Raw genomic sequence first — 13,032 nt, 5'->3', positions numbered from 1 at the left:
TAGTGTGTGTATTGTGTTGGTTGTATAAGTATGTATATGTTTGTGTATATGTTGTTGTTCATTTAAATTATTATTGTTTGTTTTTTAATTATGTAAGTCACTGACGCTTTTGTATTCATGTTATTGTTGTTCATAGAAGCCTGTTTGTTGTTCTATTGCACGTTCGATTTATAACATCGACTATGCCTACTGAGAACCAAATTGTGCTGTCAGGAGCAGAGCCAAAATCCAAATGGTTGCAACTTATTCAACGAATCCTACATGTTTAATAAATCGATTTAAAAAAATCACAAAATCAATATTTAAAAAAATGTTTGAACGAATCAATATATGATCAATCATTTGGTTTTAAAAGATTTATTTATGTCAGACATTTTTGAATGGGCAATTCAATTATTGGGACAACCTCTAGATTCATACTAAGTCAAAAATTTGTGATTCCAATTTTTTTGTTTTCAATTTTTCCAACAACAACTCTAAATGAATGATTGTATAAATAGGAATGAATAAAGGCGAACGCATTACGCAATAGGGTGTCCCGTCGATGTATGAAAAAAAATTTTTTTAAGACACATTATAACAAGAGGTATCAAAAGTTGCGAAATTTTATGCAGATTTCAAAAATAATAAAACAATAAAAACTATATGTCTTCTTGAGGGTTCTACCACTCTTTAAAGTTTTGAAAATTTAATGTTTTCAATTACTTGAATCGTTTGCATAAAAAAACAAAAAAACTCGCATTTATAATAGATTTTTTAATACTATTTATAAAACAAAACACATTTAAACAAGATTAAACAACAGACGGTTTATATTCAAGTATAAAATATATTTAAAATTTAAATTTATTTTTATGTCCGAAAATTGGAAATTCAGCTCGACTTTGTAACGTGGTTCTTACGAAACCATCTCTCGAATTAACATTAGTCACACTCTGTGATGCTTCTGTTACCAGTTTAACATATCTCTCTACTGATTGTGTGTGGCAAGGAAAATCAACAATTTTAAGGCTTCCATCTTTTGCCATCTTTTTGAGTTTGTCATTAGTAACATCCCGAAGCACAGGTGGTAGTGTAACTTGACACTCCTGCCACGAAATAATTTCAGTATAATCTTTAGCAGAGAAGTTAAGCTTCGGTGTTTTAAATATTCTCTGTTTGAAACCATTGTCAGTATTTCTAGCTTTTATTATTCTTCGACATGCTAGTTCCCGAATATAGTCTCTGTCGTCAAATAACATACTAACAAGAAGGTTTTCTGGATGTGCATAAAAAGCATTTCTCTCAATTACAGAATCTACAATTGTTCTTAGATTTGTTGGTGGTAAATATCGAGAGAATAAAATTAAATTAAAAATATCCTTAGCTCCATCTTTAAAAGATGTTTTTTGTTTAATTGAAAACCAAATAGGAGCATATACCTTAACTACATATTCGACAAGTATTTGCAAACTTTCTGATGGATCAGGAGTACTTACATATAGTCTAAGTAAACGGTTGGCACAAGTAAGCCATCTTGAATGAGATAGATTTCCAGGTTGACGGTTTGCGAGCTCAGGACTACAGGAAACAGTTAATACTGCTTGACATATTTCATAGAGATATTTTTAATCTGTACTCAGTTCATTAACTACATTTTTCGTTAAATCAGGCAAATGACCGGTCAGTGGTTGAAAAAGCAACATAGTTTTATTTTCGCAAGTAGCTAATTGTTTTCCAATAAGCCCTGAATATTCTCTAGGACCTGAAGTGCAGCCATCTAAAGCCAAGAATAAATGACGAAAAGGTAGCTCGTTAGCATGAAGCATACAAACACACCATTGTAAAAGTCTATCCAAATACTCTTCAAGGTATTTAATTACACCACCTTTCCACCCGGTATTAGTTACAGTTCCATCACATCACGTCATTTAAATTGTAATTTCGATTTTTTAATAAAGTTATGATTGAAGTAAAGATTTCTTTTGCGGTTCCACGACATGGCGATGTGTGTCCCAAAAAATAGAATTAGGTTCTGATCAAATTGAAATATGTTCTTCTAAAACCACTTTGCGATGGTAACGAACTCCTATTTTTTTATTCACCAACGTTTTGTCTTTTCGACCATCAAAATAAATGCTGTTTAGTGAAACTTTGCTAATATTTTGATATATATTTTTTCTGGCCTTTGATACAGCTCTGTGTACTTTATTTTTGTCTATTACTAGAGTTGAGTCTTCATCTGAAACCAGACCTACGTCAACTAAAACGGCAGAAGCAACAGCAGCAGCAGATCGTGTAAACAATCGATATGTATCACAAACTTTTGCCAATGTTGGTAACTGCAGTAAATTTTGATTAGCGAATGATGTTGTTGGTGTAATTGTAAATGACAGGTTTGTCAGAAGTGTTTCTGTTGCCAGGTTGGTTTTGGAAAAATTGATATGCGTCTCGTCTTCATCCAAAGCTGTTGAAACAATATTAGAACCTTGTGTTGAGCAAAACTTTTTGACTCCTTTCATTGAACGTTCAAATTGTCTTGCCTGTCGTTTCCTCAATCTGACTGTTTCTTGTTTATCGATGCCACCTATAGCCATTTTTCTCTCATTTCTTTGATCGATCAAAAATCGTCTTTCATTAACAGGAAATTTTTTATTTTTCAAACATACACATGCTTCAAATAAGACACATTTACATGAAGCCACATCAAAAAGCCTCTTTGATAAATCTGAAAAACATGCTCTTGGGATATCTTTTCAAAGTGAGATTTTAAGAGTTGTAAAACTCGATCGTTAGATACGATTGGAGTGGAAGCTTTTACCCAGATATTTTGAATTTTTTTAGATACAACTGAATAAATTTTTAAATTTGATGGATCCTTGCCATTACATTTTAGTTTCAGGTCATTCCTAACAAATAAAATAAATTTAATGACATCCCCTATGGTTGGTAGCTGCCGTTCGTTAAGTTCATCATATGGACCTTATATATCACATATGGTATCGCTACGCATTGAACTCATTTTCTGAAAGATGAAAATAAAACATTTCTAATTTTAAAATTTTATAGCAAAATAATAAGATTAGTTTAATAGAATTCGCTTACAATTAAAATCATGTCTTCAGAAACTGAAATTTTAGTGAATTTGCTAACTCAAACTAGAAAAATTTAAAACAACCAGGAAAACGCTAATGAATACAAATTAAAACAATGTGAAGTGAAGTTATCACATGTAAACAAAACAAAGAACATATATAACATTTTAATTATGATTCGGATTCGACGTTAAGCGGCACAAAATATTAACACAAAAAATGCCATTTTTCAAAACTTTAAAATTTGGTAGAACCCTGAAGATGCAATTTAATTTAATTTGTATGATTATTTTCGTAATTTATGATCAAATTGGCAACTTTCAAGAGGTCTTGTATTGCGAAATTCTAAAAAAAAATTTTTCGGGACACCCTATTACGCAAGTCTGTGAGTGCCCTGTCTGATGTTGTTTCTTTCTATTTACGACAGATAGTTCGTCTTGAAATTGCATTGAATTAACAACTTTTTGCGCGCATACCAACACAATAATTAAATTATTGATTAATGTTTTTTAATTCGCAAACAGCTCCCAAGTTTTTCTGAGAAGATGTTATTGAATAAACTTTTTTCAAATGAATAGGGCAGGCAGTAAGACAACATAATGTGTCCAATCGCAGTGCCTCACAAGTGCCCGATTGAATATTGAGCCATAGATAAACAGCTTTAATTCTAAAACTCAATATATCACTAATGATGCTTCAAACAACTGTAAATAAAATATAAATGTAATAAGCTTAACTAATGTATACAATGAGGAAACATTTGCAATTATAACATGCAAACCATTTGTTAACATCTATCTTAGCTAAAGACATTAATCATTTTGTTTTATTTGTTTTGTATAATTTTTAACTACTTGAACAAATGTCTCCGGTTCATAAACTTGGGCAAGAATTCACCTAATCAGCTAGTTAGAGCATCATTAGTTTCCGGCGTCTACCGAGTTTCTTAAATTTTCTGCATTTAACAAACTTTCTTCATGCCATAAATTTGTAGGCTCGATTAGAGCAATGAAGAAAATAAATTTTCAAACCAACTGTTCGTATAAACTGAAAAAAGAACCGGAAAATAATTTTGCAAGATGGAACTGCGTACACCAAATAATCTTTTTAAGACATTTGATAATAAGCAATTTAATTTGGTTATTTATTTGTACAATTCTTCTTTTGTACAATAGCAAAATATAAACAATTGTAGAGGTACATGCAAATTCTATGGAAACAATTTTTAAATAATAATGAAAGAAGAAAAGTTTAGTTTTATAAATAAATGCCTAATATATAAAACGACAAAATTGCCAGCAACAAAGTATGCTTCTCACAGAAACTGCAATTACATTCCAATTAATTTTTGTTAAATAATTTTTATTCAATTACTTTTATCTAGCACTTCAAAATGTGCTGGTTGCGTGTACGTAAGCAATCACATAACGCAGAACTCTAATCTCTTCACAGTTCTCAAGATAAAACATCCGTCACATCTTGCAAATAACCATCGTCATTAACCCAATTTATAACAAATTTTTTTTAGAAGCTTTAAAGATTTCTAATTTTAATTAATTTAAAAACAACATTTTGAACAAATACTAATAAATATTTTCTGTTGAAACCCGATATATTATGAGGATTTTCGTTTAAGTAATTAATGTATTGATCAAAATTTTCAACACTTATCAAAAAGTGACTGGCGTACATTTTTTAACTAAACTTTCTGTAATGTTATAAATTTTGAACGATTTTCTAGGAAACCTGACTGTTGTTTACGTAAAAGTTTCTTATCTTTAATGGTGTGGTTATCTTAAATATTAATGAGTGCATTTAAGATGTTTGAATCGTGCACCTTCCCTATATAATCTCCCATGCAATTAACATTTCATTGCTCTTTCGTTGGAATCGTGCGACGTCGGTATGCTAACGTGGAGTCATGTTAAGTTTCAAATTTAAGCCTGAGTCGGAAAATTTATTCTTATTATTTATTTTAAAAATTTTTTAAAGTTAAGAGTTAACCTATAGCTTATTGCATGAGTTCGCCCATTCAATCTTTTTCTACATCTAATTTTATTAAATGTCTATTTTTAAATGACCATTCATTATTTCTGCAATGTTATTTTTTCACGTTATTATTTCAGCAATGCTCTTCATTATTATCTCTTTTGCAATTGTTTCAGTTGAATGATTGTTTTTAGAATGTACAATGGTGATATATTTTCAATACAAATTGAATCGTTCATTTCATTTTGTGAACGATAACGAATTCAGCTGCGTTTCCACAGTCGTTGGGAATGGCGTCTGTTGTCGTTGCCATATCTTTCCATGATTTAAAAAAAAAATATTAAATCACAAATTCACATCAAACCGTCACAGAAAACATTTTGATCAATAATTCAAAAATAAAAGTACGTCCTACACTCGGTACAATTTCAAATAATATTTCTTTTACCCCATGAAAAACACTTTTATCTTACAAGGAGAATCTATAAATGTGTCCTGAGATATTTAAAAGTTGATTTTAATTCGTTTGTTCCAACTAACGATAACAAACAAAATAATTTATTAAAGTTTATTTGGATAACGCTAGCAGTAATAATTTCTAATACAAACACACACACACAAACACACACCACACTCACACACACACACCACACACACACACCACACACACACACCACACACACACACACACATATATATATATATATATATATAATATGTAGTTAAATTGTTAAAAGAGATAATTACAAATCACGTCTAGATATATTGAGGCCACATTAGCATTCTAATAATTTTTGATAAATGCTAAAAAATCTCAACATTATAAACTAAACAGTATTTTAATCTCAGTGAAATTATTACATTACAACTATCTCATTGGTTCATTCATTCATTCGTTCGTTCGTTCGTTCGTTCGTTCGTTCGTTCATTCATTCATTCATTTTCTAAAGTATGTTATTGTTCTTCATATCAACATCATCATCAGTTATCATTATCGTCATCGTCGTCATCATATATTTCAAAAAATATTTTAAAATATATTTAAACTTAATGCAACTAAAATACAATTAGACACTTTTCAAAGAGAAAAACTTTTCGATCGATTTAAATAAAATATTCACTCTTATTAAAGGTAACTGTTTTAAATGAATTTTATGTTGTCTGCATGCAATAAATAATTCAACCGAACTGTTCTACACAAATGGAAAATGTATCACAAAGTCCAATTTTAAAAGGATTTCATCCCATTTTAAGAATGACGCCATCTTGTCTGCTACGTGACAGACAGAGGCACGCATGGAAAAAATTAAATTTCAATGGAAATATCAACTGTATGCAGGTCATTTCATTGTTTTTATCTTACCTTCATTCAGTCAGTCAATCACACACACACACACACACACACACACACACACACACACACACACACACACACACAAACACACACACGCAGACACATGCACACGCAGACACACACATACATACACACTAACAATACACACGTACCCACACATTTACAAAAAAATCCGCATATATACACACACACACACACACATTAAACGCACGCACACATGCATGTCTAATGTTGTTTAACATGTAGTACTTGTTTGAGAGTGCGGAGTTTTCAATTTTAATGTGTTCTACCGAAAACAAAGGTAGTAGAATATTCAGTTGCATGAATAATGTATTTCTGTCTGTTAAGTTCAAGGTTGTTGATGTTGGTTGTTAATGTCATTTATCTGCATTGTCAATGCTGTTAATGCCATAATCAGTTTTGTTGTTAATGAGACTGTTGCTGCTGCTGTTGACGTTGTTGTTGTTGTTAATGGTGTTATCATCAATGTCTCGCTCATTAGTATTACTGTTAATATTACTATTATTATTGTTGTTATTATCATTGTAACTAAGAACATTGTTATTTTTGTTGTTGTTATCATTGTTAGTTATGTTGTTGGGGTTGTCATTATTAATGTTATTATTGTGGATTTTAATGTTTCTGTTGTTTCGAAGATTTCCAGCGCTTTCCCGACATCTGAAACAGGCGAACAGTTGGAGAAAATTTTTGCGGAAACTCTCACTGAGGAAGGCATAGAGGAGTGGGTTGATGGAGCTATTGGCGTAGCAGAGAATGTTGAGAATGATGGCGATCAGCTGCATCTGCACCCCTACGAAGACTACCACAAACTGGAAGATCCAGTATGGCAGCCAGCAGACGACATACAGCGTTATGACTGAGAGGACCATCGTCGTCACTTTCTTCTTCGATCTCTTCACTGTTTTTTTGAGAAGTTCATTAGATTAAAATTTTTCAGTTGGAAAATTTATTTTTGATTTTTAACATTGCCGTTTAGTATTTTATAAACGTTTACATAATTCAATAACTCAAAATATTACTGCAAGACATGTTTGCATACACATGTATAAAATGTTTTGACAAATTTAAATCTCTTTAATGACATTTGAATTGATAAATAATGACAGAAACACGAAATAGAAACAGACATTTATCGATACAACTGCAATTATTTTCATTAAAAAACAGATGAATACATGCCCTTAACTACGTAACTGTACAGACAAACATATCGCATTATCCTGTTTGTGTTGCCTAGACGATCGTACAGGGAAATAAGACTTTACTTGATGAAACATTTGAAACACGATTACGAACGAACATGCAGCTTGAGACTGATATGACTCTGATATGTGCATGTTACGTGGGAATTAAAACGTGATGTGATATTTTTAAAGCATTAGAACATTAAAGAAGTGCTTTTTGTTCGTTATAACTTTAATGCTCTGAAAAAGATTAACCAAAATTTTGTCAAAAACTATACTTTATTTGAAAAAAACCTTATTGATGATTATCAACAGAGCTCGTAAAAGTAGTTGGTTTGTCAGTAGATGCTGCAGTAGCTAGAGATGCAACCGTTGGCTTGGGAGTTGAAGATTTATTACTATATTTACTTTTTCACAGTTGTTTGAGTTGCTGTGATAGAGATATTTTTTGTTTAGTTGGAGTGGAGAAGATTGTGACATGGACCAAAGCGAAGCACAGCATGCTATCTCCCACAACGTCGTGTTTGATCGATACACATCTAACGGACAGGCAGCCAACAAGCAAACAAACAAACGAGGAAATGGTATATTGGAGCAGACAGTAGCAGTTTCATTCACGGGTCAAAGTTCAATTGATTGGAGTAAAAAAAATTATTATTTTTTTCTTTGTCAATCCAATGGTGAAATTATTTTTGAAATATTTTTTAAATTGAATTGAAGAAATACATTCAAGGCAGTTGCTCAACTAAATTTTTTTTTCAAAAATGGAAAAATAAATGATGGTAACAATATTTCAATATTTTTGAAAAATCTGCAGAAATAAAAATTAAATTACAAAAAATTTTTTGAACATATGATTTTTTGAGAAACTCATTTATCTTGTTCATTTAAAAAAACTTTTTTATTTAAAATAAGTTTGAAACTCATCAACGTGATCTGTCTACTTGAAATCTTTGTTTTGCGACATTAGCTTTAGAGAGGCTTTCTGTTGAACGTTGTGCTCGGAACAAGTTCATTCAATTTATGAACAAAATTGAGCATTCATTATTGTGGGAAAAGAGAGAACGTAAGAAAAACAAACTCAATAATTTCGTTTTTATGGGCTTATATAGCTTAGCAGAATTAGCATAAGACAATACAAATGATCAATTAATCTTCATCAAACCCTATATGTTTAATAATTATATTTAATCTGACTTGGACGACAAACCTGAAAAAACGTGTGCAAGCTAACACAACACTCACAGATCCATGTACATTCGCACACCCTTATTCACACTAAAACCTACCCGTATTCACATGCATTCAGATAAGCACTCGCACACACACGCGCAATCACTAGCCTACATGTGAATTCACTTAATGAAAGCATGACTAACCTTGGCTGCTTGTTTTTTTGGCACCCGCTTTGGTCATCTCCTTGAGGACTGAGAAATAGAAAAAGCTGATAAGCGGAACGGGAATGATGAAAGCCAAGACGAATGAGTACAACACAAAGGCCTGCTGATTACTCAGAGGCTCAATTTTCGGCAGGTCGATCAGGCAGTAATGTGAACATCTGATGAAAGATTTCTGGATGTAGTAGTTTCTTCTGCGTAATAATTTATTTCGATAGAATTTGAAAGGTTGGAAATTTCCTCCCAGCCGATGATGTCATGAGATGTTGTGCTGTTGTACGTGACGTCATCGTAATCGTCCTCGATGGTGGTGGTGGCGTAGATGATGATCGGCAGCATGACGACCACAGACACGATCCAGACGACGAGACACACGGTGTGAGTTATCTTGTTGCTCCTGTAACGCGACGATGTACTGCTCTTGCAAACTGCCAGGTACCTGCAACATGCGTCCGTGCGAGTTGGCTCTCAAATGTTTTCAATGTCTCATTAAGTTTATATTGATGCTGGTGAAAATTATTTGACGGTGTTTGAATGCTGAAAAATGATGATGAAGTGATGATATATGAAGTGATGGTGAATGGTTGGGGTGTCAGTTGATGAAATGATTGTGACGTTCGTCAGGACTGCAAACATAATTTGTATGCCAAAAACAATCTTAGCTATGTATATTTGAATACTTTTTGAAGTTTTTGTAGAAAAATCAAATTTTGAAAAACGCAGTTGGTTGATTCAACAAAAATGACGAATCAAAAAATGTTTTGTTGGCATTTCGAAAAATGTGAAAAATTAATCAACAGTTAAATATTCCAAAACAATGGCTATCTGTGATAACGACATCAAAAAATATAAATTATTATATGAAAATTAGTTATACTGCACAAAATTGTAATGTACGTACATGTACAAGCGCTATTAAAAACCTTAAAATTCAAATTTCATCTCAGTGAAATGCAAAAAACCAGTTTAATTGGTGTTTGATTGCTTGTTCAATTGGACAGTTTTATGATATGCTCTCACAGCATTGTTCGATTATTAGAATGACCCGTTTGAAGCTTGTTCGTTACCGCAGGATGTACAATGATTTTTTATGCGATACAACTTAAAAGGCCGCCATTTACGTTTTCTGGTACATCTGTGTAAATCACAATTACGTCCCTCTACAAAATCCTGGTTTATTATGTACGTCAACAGTATTAAAGGATCTAACGATCAAATGTTTTTTCTAAATAATTAACCATAATTTTGTAAAAAAATTTCGTATTTTTAAGATAAAATCATTTTTTGAGATTGAAAATAAACACACAAATCAATCAACAAACAAACAGATAAACAGACAGATAGGCAGACAGACAGGCAGACAGACAGGCAGGCAGGTAGACAGAAAGACAGACAGACAGAAAAACCGACAAACATCATGTGACTATTTGCTGGAGCGTTCAACGTAACTGAAGTTGATTAAATTGAAATTTATCTGAAAAAAAAATTCTTTCAAGCAGGATAAACCCGGAGGTCTAAAGTTTGGAAACGTCTTAAAAGTTAATTTAGAAAAATTTAATGAAAACAGGTTCAGAAAGTGAATATCCTAAGAAGATCAATTGAGTTTTGTTCCTCTACCCAATAATCAGCTTTTTAAAATTGAAAATTTAGGTTTATTTCGTTGTTAATAATAATGAATTTAAAAAAGTATTTACAGTTTTTTTCACTTTCTCAACACTACAGAAAAATAAAAATTAATTTGGTCCAAATTGGAAATGAAATTCAAATAAATTTTTTTTGCATTAATGTGACCTAACGCACTAGCAATTGTATTGTATGCTGCAAGCATGCTTTGTTGTTCCAGTGCTCGCCAATTTCTTCGTCTTACCTTATTATTTATAAACAAATTTTTGTTGTTGCATGGCTAACACTACATCTGAAACTTTGAAACCATTTTATGCTTTGCTGTCTTCGATTTTAATCCCGAAACAGAATGTAAAATTTATACTGAGGAGAAGATTACATACAGCCAAACGAAAAAATTTTTCAAATCAGTTTTGCTTCACAGAAAAATCAATTTTTTGGAAAAAACAAAAATAGTCTATTTATAAAAGTTGATTTCATCTTCAAAAAACTTTCACAGATTTTACGTGCTTGATTGGATTTATTCACTTTTTCAAAAGAGTAAAAATTGGTCGCCTTTTTCCTCGAAAGTTTTTCTAAAAAATTTTATGTTCTACATAATCTATATAGATTTTATGGCAGTCACTCCGCTCTGCTTCTTTAAATTATTCATCATTCTGTACGCAATTATGGCACAAATTCTCTATGCCGGCTTTTTTAAACGAGGGTTTAACGTGCAGGCAGCAAATTACGCACAGAGGGGTCCATTGTTACCAACCACAAATTTGTTGAGCAATAATTTATTGGGTGGTTGTTTGTTATTAAAAAATTTTTTTGGTAGTTTTTATTTACATTGTTACATTTTATTTACTGTTATGTGAGTTTTTCACGCATTTCAAATCTGACTAAAAAATTTTGATGCTTCAATTAAACAATTTTTCTTCTAAATTTTCAAATGTTATCACAATGCAAGACAAAAGTTTGCATCTGAAGTGCAGTGGATAAATTTCGGATAGGTCAGGCTGATACTTTGAAATGGAAATAAAGGGTCACTAGAAATATATCTGATTGGAAAAAAACGTGCTGTGTTTTCCATTTCTGTAAAAAATGTAAAAAATAATTTTTTGTTTGCCATAAACAACTAGCGTTTCGTGAGACACGCGTCATAGAGCAATTTAGACGTGTCTGCAGATGGTACAACTCTTTTTACACTGTCGCAAACATTTATCATTGCAAAATTTTTAAAATAAAATGATGGTAAAAAATTTTGTATGAGATATGACAACAAATATTTTAGTGCCTGCTCATGGTAATTTTTTCCCAACTCATATATGTCTTGTTTCAATTAATTTTAAAACATTCCACAAATTTATACAATTATTTTTTTAATGTTCAAAGTTTAAAATAGAGCGTATTCAATAAATAAATTTTGTCAAAACACATTTGGTAAAATGTTGAAAAACATCATAGAACTTTCACGAGAATGTGAATTTTTATTTTCGTAACTTTAGTTTAACAATTCTTGAAAAAAAACTTGGTTAAATTAATGACATAAAACTGTAAACAATTTAAAAAATTTTTCTTACGAAGAAAATAAAACGAATTTGAGAAGTTGCTCGTTTTTAAGTTTGATAAATAATTTCTTATTTCTAAAAACTTTCATTGAAAAAAAAGATGATAGAACTCTTGGGTTTTTATCTGAATTAACTTAGTTATAAAAAAAAATGGAAAAACTAATGGCTTGAGGAATAATTTGTGATATTTAAAAAAAATATTCATACAAATTTAAACAACAAGCGTATCTTGAATAACATTTGTTTGCAACTTGTTAAACGAAGCGATGAAAAATTTTCCAAATAAGCCACTGAAACAATCTGCCTAAATAATTGATAGCATCAAACAAGTAGTCGGCAAGTTTTTGCGATACACATTCTTCAGTCTAGTTCAAAAATACTTGAAATGAAATAACACGTAACGAATTCACAAAAAATCTTACAAACGTTCTACAACAAATAAACAAGTAAATATTAAACAGCCGGTAAATAACATAGAGAAAAAACGGATAACTTTTAAAAAACCAAACAATCTCGCCAGCAAACAAACAATGACAACAAATTTAGAACAAAAAAAGTTAAATAAAACAAATAAACAAACAAACATCTAAACAAATTAACAAAACAGACAAACAACCTGTCAGCACTGAGAACAGTAATTGTAAAGACCTCAGCAAACCAGTTTGATGACGTCAGCAAGTAAAAAAGTTTGCACGTGACTCCATCAAAGACCCATTTCCTGTAGTAGAAAGTTGTCATGGCGATTGGCAGCCCACAGAGGAACAAAAAGTCCGAAACAGCTAGATTGAAAAGGTACAAGTTGGTCACCGTTCTCATCTGCTGGAATCTATAAAGGAC

General features: G+C 31.5%; 2 protein-coding genes across 2 annotated transcripts; both read right to left on the bottom strand.

Annotated features, from left to right (window-relative positions):
• Positions 1 to 833: 833 nt before the first annotated feature.
• HELRODRAFT_160670 (hypothetical protein) lies at positions 834 to 2,576 on the bottom strand (the record flags this gene model as incomplete). The annotated part of the gene is made up of 2 exons (XM_009017614.1): positions 834 to 1,485; positions 2,089 to 2,576. The coding sequence occupies 2 exons, from the start codon at positions 2,574 to 2,576 to the stop codon at positions 834 to 836; spliced, it is 1,140 nt and encodes a 379-aa protein (XP_009015862.1).
• A 4,509-nt stretch (positions 2,577 to 7,085) lies between these two features.
• HELRODRAFT_122299 (hypothetical protein) lies at positions 7,086 to 13,032 on the bottom strand (the record flags this gene model as incomplete). Its single annotated transcript, XM_009017613.1, has 4 exons — positions 7,086 to 7,336; positions 9,002 to 9,180; positions 9,300 to 9,458; positions 12,809 to 13,032. Coding segments are annotated over 4 exons (813 nt in total), but the record flags the coding sequence as incomplete, so codon positions are not given.

Source organism: Helobdella robusta (genome assembly GCF_000326865.2).
Source record: "Helobdella robusta unplaced genomic scaffold HELROscaffold_2, whole genome shotgun sequence".
In the NCBI taxonomy this organism is placed as follows: domain Eukaryota; kingdom Metazoa; phylum Annelida; class Clitellata; order Rhynchobdellida; family Glossiphoniidae; genus Helobdella; species Helobdella robusta.
Note: the sequence above shows the minus strand (reverse complement) of the source record. Positions and strands in the feature narration are given on the sequence as shown.